General features: G+C 34.1%; 1 protein-coding gene, 1 non-coding gene and 1 pseudogene across 3 annotated transcripts; all 3 read left to right on the top strand.

Moving 5' to 3' along the window:
* Positions 1 to 264: 264 nt before the first annotated feature.
* LOC145222501 (kelch-like protein 12) lies at positions 265 to 10,245 on the top strand. The gene is made up of 12 exons (XM_080088637.1): positions 265 to 427; positions 495 to 618; positions 843 to 996; positions 1,058 to 1,272; positions 4,157 to 4,300; positions 5,063 to 5,179; positions 5,751 to 6,000; positions 6,417 to 6,557; positions 7,459 to 7,617; positions 7,842 to 7,983; positions 8,254 to 9,740; positions 9,799 to 10,245. Exons 1-11 carry the CDS (start codon positions 366 to 368, stop codon positions 8,369 to 8,371), a joined length of 1,626 nt encoding a protein of 541 aa, XP_079944763.1. The 5' UTR covers positions 265 to 365; the 3' UTR covers positions 8,372 to 9,740; positions 9,799 to 10,245.
* Trnas-gga (transfer RNA serine (anticodon GGA)) lies at positions 7,125 to 7,198 on the top strand. The gene has a single exon. It is a non-coding gene; the product is annotated as a tRNA-Ser (tRNA).
* A 1,662-nt stretch (positions 10,246 to 11,907) lies between the features above and the next one.
* LOC145223789 (kelch-like protein 12) lies at positions 11,908 to 17,518 on the top strand (annotated as a pseudogene). The gene is made up of 11 exons (XR_013859501.1): positions 11,908 to 12,149; positions 12,218 to 12,341; positions 12,833 to 12,986; positions 13,039 to 13,253; positions 13,432 to 13,575; positions 14,169 to 14,345; positions 14,887 to 15,068; positions 15,320 to 15,457; positions 16,070 to 16,225; positions 16,418 to 16,559; positions 16,828 to 17,518. The product of XR_013859501.1 is annotated as a kelch-like protein 12 (transcript).
* The last annotated feature ends 1,176 nt before the right edge of the window (positions 17,519 to 18,694 follow it).

The following is an 18,694-nucleotide window of genomic DNA, read 5'->3' as shown; positions in this document are numbered from 1 at the left end:
ATGGTTTGTTATCTGCAATTGGAATTAGTTGTGTTTCCAAGTTTTATTGCCTTTTTGGTGTGTGTTTTGATGTTTGCAAACCATTGAAAGTTACTAGTGCAAGATTTCAAGGTTAATGTTTATGATGTTTTGCATCTAATTGTAAACAATATAAAGGATATTTTCATTATCAGAGCCATATCTAATTTATTTGCGACCTTTACCAAGCGATTTTTATGGCTTTGCTAAGAAAAAAATTTACTTCCATCTATCTGTTAAGAAACATAGGCCTGTGTGTTTTAATTGCTTACTTTAGTAAGGCACTAAATACGGTTTTAGTCAAAACTCTTTTGTATTCATGCTTTTTGTAAATCATCATTTTCACAATGAGACCATCAGCACAACATAGAAGAACACACAAAGATAATATTTTGGACTACTTAAATCGGTATGTTTTTGTATTATTTTAATGTGATATTTTTATATGATGTCTTTTTAACACCTTAATATTTTAGAGATAGAAAAGGAGCAAAACGACACTGTGACAGAGTGCTACAGTCTGAAGGGAAAAACTATTCAGTTCATGAAAGTATTCTTGGTGCTGCATCAGATTATTTTCGGACAATGTTCGACGTTGAGGTACCACTTGAGGTCTTTCTAACAACTGATAGCTGATCCTCTTGACATTTAGCAAATCTTTATGATGTCAAATTTTTTTCAAATTAAACATGGAAGCAATGTTTTAAAAAAACATGTTTTTCAGCTTTACTCAAATTAAAACATCTGCCCAAACATATGTGGTGATAATCAGTTTACAAAATCACATCTGTATATTTTACAATGCTTAATAATTATACTAACAGATGAAAGAGAAATATGACAATGTGGTGCCTGTTGACAAGATTCCACCTAAAAGGTTGGAAAATATTTTGGATTATGCTTACTTGGGTGATGTGGAGGTAACTGAAGATAATGTGATGGAAGTTTTGGAAGATGCTGAATATACACAGATGAAAGGTATAAGGCATTTGTAATCGCCCAAATTTACTTAACAATTTATATGCCCTCATTGATTTAGATCTAAAGGCGTTTTGCAACACTTGTATTCTTGAATTTATATCTGTGGATAATTGCTTGAAACTCCGTGCTTATGCTCAACGGTACAACCTTGATGATGTAATTGCAAAAACTGACAAGACAGTTGCTGAAAACTTTACAACAATTGTGAAACAAGAAGATTTCATGCAACTTGATGTTGATGACATGTCTGCCATTATTGAGCAGAGACCCATGGTATGTGTGTAGCATGTGTACAATCTTGACTGCATTGATGTAGTTTAGACTAGGGGTATCAAACTCATGGCGTTCAAGGGCCCACATTGCAGTTAGGAAATTATGCCGAGGGCCGCATGTGATTTTTAATCTAGTTTTATGCACTTAAACCAGGGCCAACAACCTTTTCGTTACGACGGCCTCTTTGCAGATCCTTATTTCACCAACAGCCACCCATTCCCTGCTAGTTATGGGTCCCCTTCCCTGAAGGGGACGCATCTTGATTTCACTATGTTTTTTTTTTTTCTTTTTTTTTTCTTTTTTCCGCCGTGAAGTTTGTCCATGCACTTTTGGCAACAAATCTTTGTTGGATTTGGATGAAACTTTCACAGATTTAAGATATGGTTATGTAGATGTGCCGTTTGGTTTGTTTGACTTAATCACCCCAGTATTTACCCCACCAGCCCCCTAAAATGGGTAAAATTTTGAACAATGTCCGAATTGGATGAAATTTGGACAGTTTGTTCTTTGTGCCATAGTTAGGTGTCGATTATTGTGTTTCACCCTGCAGCCCCAGTATTTACCCAACCAGCCCCCTAAAATGGGTAAAATTTTGAATAATGTCCGAATTGGATGAAATTTGGACAGTTTGTTCTTTGTGCCATAATTAGGTGTCGATTGTTGTGTTTCACCCTGCAGCCCCAGTATTTACCCCACCAGCCCCCTAAAATGGGTAAAATTTTAAACAGCGTCCGAATTGGATGAAATTTGGACAGTTTGTTTTTTGTGCCATAATTAGGTGTCGATTGTTGTGTTTCGCCCTGTAGCCCCAATATTTACCCAACTGGCCCCCTAAAAACGGTTAATTTTTTAAACAAAGTCTAAATTTAATGAAATATAGACGGTTTATAAAATACATCATCCATTGATCTTTTTTACCCTGTGAGCCCCACCTTTACCCCAGTAACCCCTAAGTGGGTGTGATTTTTAAACATTGACCATGTTGCATGAAATATTGACAGTTTGTGCAATATGGCATTTTTAGGTGTCGAATTTGACGTTTTACCCTGCAGTCCGATCAGTTACCCCATTAGCCCCTTAAAAAGGGTTAACTTTTTAAACAATGTCATGAAATTTAGAAATTGTTTATAATATTCTATTTTAAGGTGTTGATTGTTGAGTTTTGTTCTGCAGCCCCACCATTTACCCCATTAACTCCTGCAATGGTTAAATTTTGCAAACAATTGCCAAATTGAATGTGACTTGAATAGTTGTACCTCATATAGCATGATTATGTCTTCAGACTTTTTATCGTCTTGTTTAAACAAATAGCACCAAAATTTTTCATAGTTTTTTTTTGCAAAATGCATTATTTGCAACTTTGCATGTGTGGGGGACCCATGAGTTTCTGCTTGCAGAAACAACTAAGGCTATAAAAGACGGTGACTGATATGGGACCTGTTAAATAGAGTGTACGTAGTGTATGTGCCATGGCAATATGTGCTGAGTCACCCTTCTAGTTTTTGTTTTAAAATTGCAGATGTAAGGAAATAGGTTTATATCATATATACAGTGTTTTTTTAAGGTGTTGGGGGCCTGAAACGGTCCGCCAAATTTCTCCATCGGTATCCCAAAATTTGGACTTGAAACTACAACTACAGTTTTTGGTATTTATATGAAACACTTGCGGTCTCTTAAAACTACTTAGCGGTCACCCAAACCAAACCTAAAAAAAACCTGCATATATATATACAATTTATTGACGCCCAAAAGCCCAGATTAAGTTCCAATTTATGCACAGATTGAGCTGCCTAGTGTAACGATCAGTATATTACCTCATTACCTATACTGTGATGCTTTTGGTACCTGCTTTTTTGCATTGTTTGCACACAATAGGCCTACAAAAAGTCTGTTGCATATGGCTGCTAGGCTTAAAGCAGTTTAAAAATAACAATTTTTGGCTAAGAATTTCAATTACATCATGGTCGCTAGAACATATATTTTAATCAACATGTTTACAGTCGCACAAACTCGTCTCTGCGTCCGTACGGCCAGGCTGTACACCCTTGACTGAAACTTACTGCTTTGAGGAACGGTTTAATTACTATCGTTTCTTTTCATAACATATGAATTTTTATATATAAATTAAATTTCTGTAAATGTCTGTTAATAGCTTTCACTTTGAAAAGTAAGAAAAAAATATTATAATTAGATAAAAATCTGACAAAATTCTACAATTGTTGTTGAGTGTTCGTGGGCCGCATTTTGTTGATAACCCCAGGATTTACCCCGCTAGCCCCCTAAAATGGGTGAGTTTTTAAACAGTGTCAGAATTGGCTGAAATTTGGATTTCTTATGTAGTATGCCATTTATAGGTGTCGAGTGTTGTGTTCAACCCTGTACTCCTAACATTTACCCCACAAGCCCTTATTTGTGTGTTACTGGGCACCACAAATGAAAGATTTCTTTGGCGCAATAGTGTTACAAGGGCAAGCAGTTATATGTTGCTCTGTGGTGGGTTGCTTGGTGAACGTTTTTACGCCATGACAGTTAGGGGCTTGTTAACAGCCTTATGACCTCAGAAACATTAACGGTTGTTGCTCAAAACACCTCTAGTGGTCAAATTTCACATGGTTATCTCTTGAATTGCATTATCTACAACTTTGCATGTATGGGGACCCATGAGTTTTTGCCTGCAGAAACGACTAAGGTTATGAAACAGTAGATGGTATGGGACCCAATACAAAATAAGCATAGGAAATAAATCAATGTTTTAAAATAGGTTATAGTATATATGCAAGCGCAATATGTGCTAAGCCACCCTTCTAGTTTAGTTTAGGGCTGGTTTAGTACTATGAAAAAAGGCATCTAACTTTTGTGTGTGACAAATACATGTGCCTTGTAGACTTGTGAAGAAGCTGTTTTTACTGGGATTGTACAATGGGTGAATCATAATCGTCTTCAGCGTGAAGAATTGTTTGTGAATCTTTTCTCACAACTCGATCCAACTTTAATGAGCTCAGATTTCCTGTCTCAAGTTTATAAAGAGGTATTTTTTCAGTAAAATTATTGTAAAAAGTTCAAAATTTATTTATGGGTCATTTCAACACCAAAATTGTTGATTTCACCCTATCAAAGGCATTGTTATTCTTAGATACTTTACACATTGTTTTGTAATAAATATATTAGGTAATAATTCTGACCAGCCAAGGTTGGCACGTGAGGTGGTTTTTCATGGCACGCCAACCGATTGGCGCGTTTATATTAAAGTAACAATTTAACCTGTTTCATTGCCTTTTTATAGTTTTTACCATGCTATTGTCTCAAAATTCAGCCTTACATGCACAAAACACTCTGCTTTCACTTTATTATTCATATCTGCTGGCATGAACAACTATTACTTGGAAAAACGTTGGCATGTGAGGTCATAAACACATAGAAATAACAAGCAAATTGGCACGCATCGCCAAAAAGGTTGCCGACCCCTGACTTACACCCTTAGGTTGCCTTAACAAGGCAAAACAATGTTTTAAATTTAATGTTCTCGGATTGTGGAGTGAGAGTTCATAGAGTCCATGTTGTTGTTGTTGTTGTTGTTGTTCTGAATAATGTGACCCAATTTAGTAAAAATCTTATTAAACTGATCTAAGGCAATATTTGTTTGGGTTTAAAGTCAGTTAGCTTAAGTTTTTGTCACCTCATAAAACTATTTATGGTAACTGGATATTTTAATGCTGTTTAGACAAGGTAATCACAGAAACCCTGTATCTTTTTTGACTGGTTTATTTTTGTATCTATCAAATTCGCTTAGAGCATGGTGAAGAATAGTTTGAAATGCAGTAATATTCTTGTGGAAGCTTTTTTGAAGTCCAACAACCCAGTTTCTGTTAGTGGAAATTCTTGTGAATTTGCTTTAATTGTGGTCAAGGTTCATTGAAAGAATGTGTGTTATGATGTCAACACTAAACAATCCAGGCAGTGACCAGTAAGTTCATCTGTTTCTTACAAGCTTATGCATACGGTAATATGAAAATTATAATTACATTGTTAAAAATTACCATAATTGCATTGTGTTTGCATGACTTTTATTTATAGCGTTTAGAATTGCGATAACGAAACTGTTAACTGAAGCATTTAAACTTCTTTTCTTGAAACCATCTTTAGGACTTAGATTTTACATCTGGCACAAAAAATGTTCAAATTATGGTTTTCAGAGTGATATTTTGTAGACAAAGTGCAAGTATATAAAATAAATTTAATTTAATTCAGTGTCAGCAATTAAAACTTATTTAAAACAAAGGGCAAAAAAGTTTAAATAAATTCTGCTGGTGTACAGAGAAATTCTGCTGGTGAAGACTGATTTCATGGTAATTAGGTGTTGCTGTTCAACTTGTACACATATGAAAGGTCTTTGAAAATAAAGTACCAACTTATATCTATTGTTTATCAATATGCAAGCCAAAATTTAAACACAAAGTCCATAACTCATTTACTGATAGAAATCAATATTGTTCATTAAAAAACATTGTCATGTTAGATATGTTTTACAGCACGTAAACCATGGGCGTTGTTATGTGGCATTGCAAAAAGTGGGAGATAAGTTACATATCTTTGGAGGGAGTAACTCTGTGTGTATTTTAAATCCCTATAAAAGTTGTGAAATGTTGGACATGAATAAACAAACAGGATGGGTTGCAACGCCAGATATGTTGGAAGGTCGCATAGGAGGTGGATCTGGATTGATTAAAAGTATGTGATTGTTTGTGTTTTAAACAGCAATTTTGATGTCTTTTACCTTTGGTACACAAAGCCTAAAATGGAATCATGGGGATGTGTCGCTTTCTGGTGTACAATATTTGAAACACCCGTGTTTATTAAAACTTTAAAACTGTGACAAATAGGAAATAATGTTTGGAAATTGGGAATTTGGATCAACTAAACACCATCAAAGTGATTTTTTAAGTTTGCAACCTGGCAAAATTGTTTTGTTATTCATCAAAACAATTGGATCTCGGAACTATTTGGTAAAACAGTTTGTTTAGTTTTATGATTGCAGTGATTTAATATGTTATTTAGGTTTGAAAGTAAAAAGGGCATTCTATATTTTTACATTTTTGTCCTGGAAAAAAGTTATTTGTTGCAATGCGCACATGCTTATTTTACAGATCAGATTTATGTTACTGGAGGTCGGAATGGTCATGCAACACTGTCAAGTTGTGAAAAGTTTCACATCCACAACAACAAGTGGACCAAAATAAGCAACATGTTACATGCACGAGCTTACCATGGAACTGTTGTTTTAGAAGGTTACTTGAGAAAGTGAAATTAAATTTGTTTACAACAACAAAATATGTCCATACATCTATTTACTAAAATGCTGTGCTTGAATTTGTTTGTTTAGATTTTGATTGAAACTAACCTGTCAGAAAATTTTACATTTATTTAATTTACTGAATCATTTGCAATATAGTTTTAAACGGAGTGCAACTTATGTGTGTATGATTTTTTTTTTGGAGTTTTTTTAAACACATGGTTGAAATTTTGGTCAAACTGGCCTTTTCATTTGTAAACACTATTTGAAATAATTTGTGAAGCTTTGGGGGATTATTTAAGACAACCTTTCTGTCAACTACCACTTTTTTGTATTAGTTGGGTTTTGGCCTGAACATAAGTTGTTTGTTACACATTTTTCTATGAATAAAATTGCTTGTAAATTGCACAATATTATTTGGGAAACCAACCTACAATACCAACAGTTAAGATGAACATAAATACTGGTCAATCTGGCGATCCCCTACTACGAAGCTGACATGTGCAGCATACGAGGCAGGCAAAGGTGCTTGTGATTCGACTTTCGGTGGATTCTCCACTGAGCCTGCGTAGCTCAGTTGGTAGAGCGCGAGTCCCGGAAAGACTCCTGTCGTGGGTTCGACTCCCACCGCAGGCTAGATTTTTCTAGCCTACGCCTTGCCATATGGTGGTGAATGCTTGGTGACCGGCTGATTCGGTGTGACGCCTTTAATGGGCCTGGCGTACTGTGAACAATACCAACAGCTGTCTAATATTTGGAATATTAGATATTTTTTTAATGTAATGTCTTTTGAGAGACATAAATCAGTAAGCCAGGAATTCTTAAAATTATAAAAAAATTAACTTTCTTCCTTTCATTCAGAATGAAAAGCTACAATTTCAGACATATTCCTACAGATTCACTTTATTGCATTGGAGGTTATGATGGCAACAAATCATTGTCTTCATGTGAACGTTATGATGTGAGGAGTGATGTATGGAATGAGATTGCACCACTCAATCAAGCAAGGAATGGGTTAGCTTGCGGTGAATTAAATGGAAACATATATGCAATCGGTAATTTGTTTTTAAACCCTATGTCCGTAATGATTATTGATGGGGCAAAAAATATTTTGTATTATTACTGACTGTTTGTGTTCAGTTTTTTGTTGGTTGAATATATCACCTTTGAGGCATGAAGGGTGCAGACAAAATATCAATCTCAAAATATGTGAAAGCAACGTTTATGTGTACTACTACTTTAAAAGAATAAATGTTTGAATACAGTTTTTTTTTACCAGGTGGGTATAATAATGGTAGCTTGTCAACTGTTGAAAAATTTGAGGCAAGAATGAACAGATGGGAAACTGTTGCATCTCTTCAACATGCACGTCACCATCCATCTGCTGGTGTGATTGGAAACAAAATCTATGTTATTGGAGGGTGAGAATTAAGTAGACAAACCTATAGGAAGAAACAAAAAGTAAATGTTTAGACATTTTTTACTTCTGTTGTACAACACAACAAACTGGAATCAATGATTTATGATGTAACTTTTTAAAAGGGATTTAAATCAGTGTTTCACAACTTTTTTCAAACTCTATCTCATCAAATTCTAATGTTTTCCACATGACAATATATACTGTAAGTCTTTTGTGCTTTGTTGCAATTTTTAGTATTTACCTTGAGTGTTAAGAAAATATTTATTTGCAGGAATGGTAAAAATGGAATGCTGAAGTCAGTTGAAGTTTACGAACCAACTTCAGATGCTTGGACAGTGGAGTTTGAAATTAACCAAGCAGTTTGCGGTGCAACTGCTGTTGCAATTTGAAACATAGTGATTCTGTTTACACGTTAAAAAATGTGCCAGTGATTCTGTTTACACGTTAAAAAATGTGCCAGTGATTCTGTTTACACGTTAAAAAATGTGCCAGTGATTCTGTTTACACGTTAAAAAAAATTATGTTCAAAAATGTTCGACTGTAATGCAATGTTCTCATGTTTTTGTGTTTCTTTTTTTTAATTTTGCATTTTTTTAGTCAAAACAAAATGATCCAACAATTGCTTTAGTTTATGATCACTTCACTTTAAGATGTTGTTTGACCATTACCAGTTGTGTTTTCAAAACTATTCAACAATTACCTTTAACCAGTAGGATTTCAAGGTAGGATTACCTGCAAGGGTTCTCTTGAGGAGATTTTAATGTCTAACTTTGCCTTTTTTTCAAACATGGCCATGAAAGGAAAAAAAATTCATGATTAAATGAGCTAAATCTGTGTCTTTTTAACATAAACTTTTCCTGAATTACCAGTTTGTGTAGTACATTTTTAAGCTTATTGAACTGATGCTATATATATTTTGTATTTATGCCTTGTTTTATTCGAAAACCAGATAATTTGCATTAAGATCCACAAGTACAAGAGTATAAATTATTTTATTGCGCATAAAACTGTGGGTTGTGTATTCAGGTATTACATTTTACCTCCTTCAAGCACTTTCCTTTAATAAAAACCCTTTTGTAAAAAGTAATGATCAAACAAACATTTTGCGGCAAACAACACGTTTGATTTTTTTCTGTATCGTAATATTGTTGAGTTTCCTTTTTCCATGTGGTAGTGTAAAGTAAAAAAAAGTTTTGGTAACACGTTTTTTTCGTAATGTATTTTTTTCAAGCGCGACTGTTATGAAGTCTAGCATGCAGACTTTACACCTGTAATTGCCTCATCTTATGGGCCTAAAAACGGCATGTGAATCTTAAATGCTAGCTGCATTGCATGTTGCCTTTAGTTTATTTGGTAATTATAATTTGCCAACTTGGTTAAAGAAGATTGTAGAGGTTTGTGAAACTTAATCTTACAGACTAGGAGATTATCTAATGTTTCCGCTATTTTAGTTTTCAAAAAACAAACATTTCAAGCAATTTATCGTATTTTTTACCACGGTTGCGTTTTTTGTGTGGCTTTTAATTTGCTTTCCATGTATATTGTAACATGGGTCATTTTACAAAGGATCTTTCAGGCATTTTCTATTACTCTTACAACATGTTACAGGCACAGGTGATAATGTGGGAACGGCATTGCTCGAAAATCCTCGCGCTGCAAACAAACTGATACCGGAAGAACTTCAGGAGACTTGCGAAGTTGTATTCGGGCATCGGGGTAAAAAAATGAAGTTTTCAAAATCATCTAATCAAAACTCAGGTAAGAGACTGTCTCATATATATCATGGAAATTCATTTTAAATCACATTTTATTTCAGAACTACAATCTGTCGATGACGTCATGAGCGGTGACGTCATCTACGTGGCGGCGTGACGTTCAAGTTGGCCTTGCTTGATTGTGACCCAACAGAGGAGAAATGGAATCCGGCATTTTAAGTCTTATCTAAAACATGATATTTAAGTCAAACCGTAGTGTGTCTGTATTTAAACTCTGTCTGACTCTAGAAATATTGTTAACGTGTTTCGGTAAATAAAATGCTTTCTTGACATAATAATTCCATATTGGTGTTATTAAATCAATGGTGGGTGCGTTTGTGTCAATTTGCTTATTTTTTGTGAGTTGAGAATTGACTTGTCCACGATGCGAATATTGCTTTGTTTCAAATATCAACCGAACCGCTGTCATTAAAAGAATTTTCTGGAAAGGATTGTTGACTACCAGTCAATGGCACGACTAAACATACATAGGCAGAAGCACTGTCTGGGACTTGTGTGCCTGAGACGAGAGGAAAATTTGACATGAAATCATCTCAGTTTGGCAATAAACACTTCGATTAAAAATGTGTTTGTTGTTTTATATATTTTTTAAGCTGCACAGGCACTTAACAGACCTTGCAGTCCGTGTTGCCGTTAAATTGGCCTAATCCTCATGTGTATAGAAGCTTCGTTCTCTGTTTTCTGTGTAAATATTGACCATTATCAGATATACTGTTTGCTTGGGCCAATTTAGCAGCAGCACAGTAGGGAAAATATGTTAATTGCTCTTGGAGCATAAAGTAAAATAGTGGTAGCCTAATTCTCAAAGGTTCGAGTTAAACCATAGTTTTTTCGCCATAATTTTGTTCAATGATTACACAAAAGTATTTAAGTAAAATAAAAAACAGGTTACAATAGTCGATTAAAGCTAGGTTTTAGAAGAAGATGGTACAATCATGTTAGAGTCTGATGTAGCGTTGTAAGTTGGCCGTTGCGTTCAGAAAAGACTTGACATCCAAGACATTATTTTGCTTTGTGAAAGAACACATAGCAACACAATTGCACTGAACAACCATTAAGCCAGAAATAGCCGCGCAACGTTAAGACTTTATGGGACACAAGAAAGTGGATGGCACAATTAGTGGTTAAACGCACTGCAGCTACGCCGTATTATAAACCGTTATGTGACAGGAGCACACCAGAAAATGAGTTTAACGCACTGTGAGTATAACACGCCTTGGGGGAACGTTGGTGTGACCAGTCGAGGGGGCCCTAGGCCTAGAATCACCACCCGTGTTAGGAAAATAGGTTTTGGTTCTACTGGAAAAGAAACCCCTAAAGTTTTTGTAATTCCTTTGCAGAAGTGCTTCTTGCTCACATGGAACTTCTCGTGTCGAATTAGTTTTTTTGATCCAAATTATCAGAAAATCATTAGTTATTATTAAATAAATGGCGAAATTTCTATGTCGAAACTGTTGATTTAGAAGAGGGGATTTCCCTACACCATTTTTATTTTCCTTATTTTTAGTTTGTATAGGAGATTTTGTTCAGTTTTCTGCTCAAGAGTTTGGTCCAGTATATCGTATACTGGTCGCCCTTTAAATATATTAATTCATAACTAGTATTTTACCAAAACAATAATCTATACGTTGCAAGAAGCAATCCTATAAATGTCTGGCGTTTATAACTTAACATGTTTGCACATACCACATCCCAAGTTTGGTTTAGGATTAAAAAATCAATAATGTGTGTAAGTTTGAAATTGAGGTACTAATTAGTTACCTGTGTGAAATTCCAAGTACTAGCCACAAAAGCAATGGTTTGTTATCTGCATTTGGAATTAGTTGTGCGTCCAAGTCAAACACTGTTTTTTTGTTCTTTTTCTCGATGTGTGTTTTGATGTTTGCAGAGGAGGCAAAAGCTTGCAAACCATTAAAAGTCACTAGTGCAAGATTTCAAGTTTACTGTTGATGATTTGCTTCTAATTGCAAACAATATGAAGAAGATTTTCATCAGAGTCATACCTAATTTATTTTTACCAAGTGATTTTTTTATAACTGTAACCTGATGATGACAATAGCACTTGTCGAAACGTCGTTATATTTTACACAAATATACTGTCTCTGATTTTTTTGCTCAGAATTTTTTATAGCTTTGCTGCAAAGCAGAACTACTGCATTGAACTTATGAACAGCTTTACCAAACTTAAATTACCTTCCATATGTCTGTTAAGAAACATAGGGTTGTGTGTTTGGATACTTTATGTACTTTAATACTTTAATAAAGCAATAAATATCATTTTAGTAAAAAACTCTTTTGTATTCATGCCTACGTAAATAATAATTTACATCATGAGACCATCAGCAGAAGATAGAAGAACACACCAAGAAAATATCCTTTATTACCTAAACCGGCATGTTTTTGCATTTATTTTAAAGTGATGTTTTATTTATTTGTCTTTTTGATACCTTACCACTGCAGAGACAGAAAAGGAGCAAAAAGACACTGTGACAGAGTGCTTCAGTCTGAAGGGAAAAACTATTCAGTTCATGAAAGTATTCTTGGTGCTGCATCAGATTATTTTTGGACAATGTTCGATGTTGAGGTACGACATATGGATTTCTTTCAGAATTGACAGCTGACCTTCTTAAAATGCAACAAATTTCAAAGGGTGTAAAACTTATACAAATTTCACTAACTTAAATCCAAATTAAATGTAGAAACATTGTTTTCAATTTCAAAGCCAGTCTGCAAAGTATGACAGCTGCATGAGCAATTTTGTTTTTTAAACAAACTTTTGCACACCACTTTTTGGGAGGTTGCACGTGGAAATTCTGCACCAAAGGCATTTACTTGACCTATATCATTTGCTTTGCCCCTGCTGAAATAGGTCTTGCCCGTTCGTATGCGGGACATGTCGGTCCTGCACATGCGAGATCTTGTCGGGAACTGCCATGTTCTGCATTGGCTTCCAAGTAGAAACCAATTTTTTCAGCTTTATTTACGTTACAACATTTGCCTCAACATTGTGGTAGAGAATCAATTTTACAAAAGTTTATTTATACATGTGACAATGCTTAACAATTATGTTAACAGATGAAGGAGAAATATTATGATGTAGTGACTGTTGAAAAGATTCCACCTAAAAGGTTGGAAAACATTTTGGATTACGCTTACTTGGGTGATATTGAGGTAACTGAAGATAATGTGATGGATGTTTTGGAAGATGCTGAATATACACAGATGAAAGGTATAAGGCATTTGTTACTATTACTTTTTACAAAACAATTGATATGATTTAGACCTGAAGGCATTTTGCAAAACTTGTATCCTTCAATTTATATCTGTGGATAATTGTTTGAAACTTCGAGCTTATGCTCTTCGATACAACCTTGATGATGTTGTTGCAAAAACTGACCAGACAGTTGCTGAAAACTTTACAACTGTTCTGAAACAAGAAGATTTCATTCAACTTGATGTTGATGACATGTCAGCTATTATTGAGCAGAGACCCAAGGTATGTGTGTAGCATGTGTAAAGTCTTGGCTGCATTTAGGAGTAGCAAATGTAAGACACTGTGCGGGTATGTTGGATAAAATTATCATAATATTTTGAAATACAATGTGTTACCATGTGGTGTTTTATGTAAGACTGGTTTAGTACCACCAAAAAAACCTAATAAATTTGATTTACAGGCTTGTGAAGAAGCTGTTTTTACTGGTATTTTACAATGGGTTAATCACAACCCTCTGCAACGTGAAGAATTGTTTGTAAATCTTTTCTCACAACTTGATCCAACTTTGATGAGCTCAGATTTTCTTTCTCAAGTTTACAAAGAGGTACATTTTTTCTTCTGTAAAACTATTGTAAAAAGTTTTATTGGTTATTAATACACAAAAATTGTTGACATCACACCACCAAAGACATTGATAGCCTACCCTTTTTTGTGATAAAAATGTTTGGTAATAATTCCGACCAGCACATTTGCAAGCAGTCACATAAAGAAGGAAATCATAGAGACACTTTTTTACTGTGCATGTTTTGAAGTGGTCTTTTCAATTATTTGCTCCAATTGGAACCCTTTATAAAACTTAACTGAAAAAAAATGTTATGACCTTATATATTTACATCCTCAACTTGTTTACATAGCAAAACAATTCTTTTCCATTTAATGTTCTTAAGTTTTGGAGTCACAGTTCATCCATGTTGTTGTTCTTGTCCAAATAATGTGACCCAATTTGTAAAAACCTCAATAAACTGATCTAAGGAAATATAAAGGCTTAGTTTGGGTTTGGAGTCAGTTTACTTAAGTTTTTGTCACCTTATAATGATTGGATATTCAAAGCGATGTATCTGGTTTTATTTTATAATAAGCTAATCAATTTTTTTTTTAATTTGCCAGTTTATTTTTGTATCTATCAAATTCATTTAGAACTTGGTGAAGAATAGTTTGAAATGCAATAATATTCTACTGGAAGCTCTTCTGAAGTGTAACAGCCCAGTCTCTGTTGGTGGAAACTCTTGTAAATTTGCTTTGATTGGTGGTAAAGGTTCATCAAAACAATGTGTGATTTATGATGTCAACACTAAGCAATCCAGGCAGTTACCAGTAAGTTAAACTGGTCACTACCAAACTTATACACAGAATAACGTTAAAATTATTGTTGCATTTATTAAAAATTCACCACAATTGCCTCATGTTTATATGACTTGTAACCATTGGGTTTAGTAGTTGTGGTTATAAAATGTTCACTAAGCTCTTACATTTCTCTTATCGAAACCATTTTCAGGACTTAGATTTTACATCTGGTATAAAAACTGTTAAAATTATGGTCTACAGAATGACATTTTCTAGAACATTGCAAGTATATAAAATGAATCATCAAATAAAAGTGATTTCAACCCAAGGTCAAATATGTTCAAATAAATTCACATTGTGCTGATGTACAGATAAATTAAGACTGATTTCAGGGTAATTAGATGTTGCTGTTCAACATGTACACATATCAACAGTGTTTGGAAATAAAGTAACAACTGTTAAGCCTAGGCAAAAAATATATTTGAGCAGAAATGCTGACACTGATTTATTAATAAACATCAACTTTGTTTATTAGAAAAAAAGGGTTGTCATCTTAACTATTTTTTTACAGCACCTAAACCATGGGCGTTGTTATGTGACATCACAAAAAGTCAGAGATAAGTTACATATCTTTGGAGGGACCAATTCTGTGACTTTGTGTAAAACTTGTGAAATGCTGGACTTGAATAAACAAACAGGATGGGTTGCAATGGCAGATTTGTCGCATAGGATGTGGATCTGGATTGATCAAAAGTAAGTCATTGTTTGTGTTATAAACAACAACTTTGAGGCCATTAACTCTGGATATACAAAGTCCAAATCAAAACCATGAGGATGTGTGGCTCTATGGTGTACAATAATTGAAGCACCCTTTTTCAGAAAAATTTCAAAATTTTACTGTGGCAAATAAGAAATAATGTTTGGAGATTGGTCATTTGTATAAACTAAACACAATCATTGCAAAGTTAGTTATTTGTTGCAATACACATATGCTTACGGTACAGATGAGATTTATGTTGCTGGAGGTTGGAATGGTCAATATCTGTCAAGTTGTGAAAAGTTTGACATCCACAACAACAAGTGGACCAAAATCAATAATATGTTACATGCAAGAGCTCACCATGGAACTGTTGTTTTTGAAGGTGACTTGAAAAAGTAAAAAGTTATATTTGTTTACAACAACAAAAAATGTTGTATTTGCTAAAATGCTGTACTTGAATTGGTTTGCTTAGATTTTGATTGAAACTAACTTGTCAGGAAATTTTGAATTGATTTAAATTGAATCATGTGTAATATAGTTTTTATCAGAGTGGAATGTAAGTGTGTAGGACTTTTTCTGCAAACTTCACACACATATTGTTGAAATGTTGGTAAAACTTGCCTTTGCAAATGTAAGAATGAAAAAAGAGCACCATTTGAAATAATTTGTGGAGTATTTGGGTATTATTTTAGACAACCTTCCTGTGATGCCAAAATTGCCACATTTTTATATTAGTTAGGTTTTGGCCTAAACATGAGTTGTTTGTTACACATTTTTCTATCAATACAATTGTTTGTATATTGCACAATATTATTTGGGAAATCAACCCACAACAACTATCCAATGTTCAAAATATTAGATATTTTTTTAATGTAATGTCATGTCCAACTACGAGGCATTAATCAGCAATGGTGGATTCTTAAAATGAAAAATAATCTATCTTTCTTCCTTTCATTTAGAATCAAAAGATACTATTTCAGACATATTCTTACAGAATCACTTTATTGCATCGGAGGTTCTGATGGCAAATCATTATCTTCATGTGAACATTATGATGTTAGGAGTGATGTTTGGAATGAGATTGCACCACTCAATCAAGCAAGGAATGGTTTGACATGTGTTGTATTGAATAAAGAAATATATGCAATAGGTAATTTGTTTTTGAACCTTATGTCTATAATGATTATCATAGTTTGGCCAAAAAATATTTCTTATCATTACTGACTGTTTGTATTTTGTTTTACTTGGTTTAATGTATCACCCTTGAGGCATGAAGGGTGTAGACAAAATATCAATTACAAAATATGTGATAGCCATGTTTATGTGTACTACTATTTTCCAGGAGGGTATAATAGTGGTAGCTTGTCAACTGTTGAAAAATACGAGGCAAGAATGAACAGATGGGAAACTGTTGCATCTCTTCAACATGCACGTCACCATCCATGTGCTTGTGTGATTGGAAAGAAAATCTATGTTATTGGAGGGTGAGAATTAAGAAGATAAACCTTTAGGGAGAAACAAAAAGTAAATGTTTAGACATTGTTTACTTTTGTTGTGCTACACAACAAAATAGCATTACTGCTTTGTACTGTAACTTTTTCAAGGAATTTAAATCAGTGTTTCACAACTTTTTTGCAAACTTCACCTCATCAATTTATAACGTTTTCCACATGACAATATATACTGTAAGTCTTTTGCTTCATTGCTATTTTTAGTGTTTACCTTGAGTGTTAAGAAAATATTTATTTACAGGAATGGTAAAAATGAAATGCTGAAGTCAGTTGAAGTTTATGAACCAACTTCAGATGCTTGGACAGTGGAGTTTGAAATTAACAAAGCAGTTTTCGGTGCAACTGCTGTTGCAATTTGAACCACAGTGATTATGTTTACACGTTAAAAAATGTGCCTTGATCGTCACTGTACCACTGTATCATCAAAGTAAAATTATGTTCAAAAATGTTCGAGTGTAATGCAATGTTCTCATGTTATTGTGTTTCTTTTTTTTAATTTTGCATTTTTTTAGTCAAAACAAAATGATCCAACTATTGCTTTAGTTTATGATCACTTCACTTTAAGATGTTGTTTGACCATTACCAATTATGTTTTCAAAACTATTCAACAATTTCCTTTAATCAGTAAGATAGGATTACATGCAAGGGTTCTCTTGAGGAGATTTTAATGTCTAACTTTGCCTTTTTCTTTCAAGCATGGTCAAGAAAGGAAATAAATTCATGATTAAATGAGCTAAATCTGTGTCTTTTTAACATAAACTTTTCCTGCCAGTTTGTGTAGTAGGCTACATTTTTAAGCTTATTAAACTGATGCTTCATAAGTATTTTGTATTTATGCCTTGTTTTATTTGAGAACCAGATAATTTGCATTATATCCACAAGTACAAGAGTCTAAATTATTTTATTGCGCATAAAACTGTGGGTTGTGTATTCAGGTGTTACATTTATCTCCTTGAAGCACTTTCCTTTAATAAAAACCTTTTTGTAAAAAGTAATGATAAAACAAACATTTTTCAGCAAACAACACGGTTGAAATTTTTCTGTATCGTAATATTGTAGCGTTTCCTTTTTCCATGTGGTGGTGTAAAGTACAAAAAAACACAGTTTTGGTAACACGTTTTTTTTTTCGCAATGTATTTTTTTCAAGCGCAACTTTTATGAAGTCTAGCATGCAGACTTTACACCTGTACTTGCCTCATCTTAGTGGCCTAAAAACGGCATGTGAATCTTAAATGCTAGCTGCAATGCATGTTGCACGCATGTAGGGCAACCCTAGTGTAGTGAAGTGTGGAAATGATGTAGTTATCCGTTTTTAGGGCTCAAACGTGGTAATAACAGGAATTGTTGTAGGGTGTAACTGTCACTCTTTGGTTTACAATGTAAGGTTGGTGCAACCTGCTCGGTTAAAAGGTCGTTAAAATTGAAGAAATGTAAGTTTAATAAGTAAGACGATTACATCCTACAATTTGAGGGTAGAACAGGTTATGCGAATAAACACAAATATAAAGCGACAAACCATAACATGCGCCTGTGCGATAATAAAGGCCACATAAAGTAAATTCCTCAGAAAGCAGATTAAATATATCAAAATTTATTGCTGTGGTCGCCTGACAAAAGGCAAAAACCCATTGGAGAGGTATCTCTGTGAGGTGATTTGGAAACGAAAAGGGTCACTGTTGATTTGGTGTATGAGGCCCAAGGTCTTAATTTTGGTGCCATAGTCTGTTACGTCTTACTCGTGGTTATGTATTGCTTCTCTTTTATTAAATGTTGCATGATTGTTTTCAGATATCTATGAAAATTTGTGATAAGTCACGGTTGAATAATTTTGTTGAAGATTTGCAAAGATTGTTGACAAGATGAGGCGCGAGTGTTTAAACCCAGTGGCTTGTTACTGGTCAATATTTAGGAGACTTACTTTTTAGGACAGAAACCGTTTACACTGTTGTGCCTAAATAATCTAGTACTTGTCAAACAAACATTACGAAGTCTATTGGAGGGTGTAAAACTAATTAGTTTAAGCACCAGGAAGAATTTTTTTTTGTTTTTGCAAAAAATACCAGATGTTGTTTGAACAAGCAAGTGTTAGTTTATGAAATAATTGACCG

The sequence above is a fragment of the Phallusia mammillata genome, chromosome 4 (assembly GCF_965637545.1).
Source record: "Phallusia mammillata chromosome 4, kaPhaMamm4.hap1.1, whole genome shotgun sequence".
Taxonomy (NCBI): domain Eukaryota; kingdom Metazoa; phylum Chordata; class Ascidiacea; order Phlebobranchia; family Ascidiidae; genus Phallusia; species Phallusia mammillata.
The sequence above is the reverse complement of the archived record's forward strand: the minus strand, read 5'-3'. Positions and strand labels throughout refer to the sequence as shown.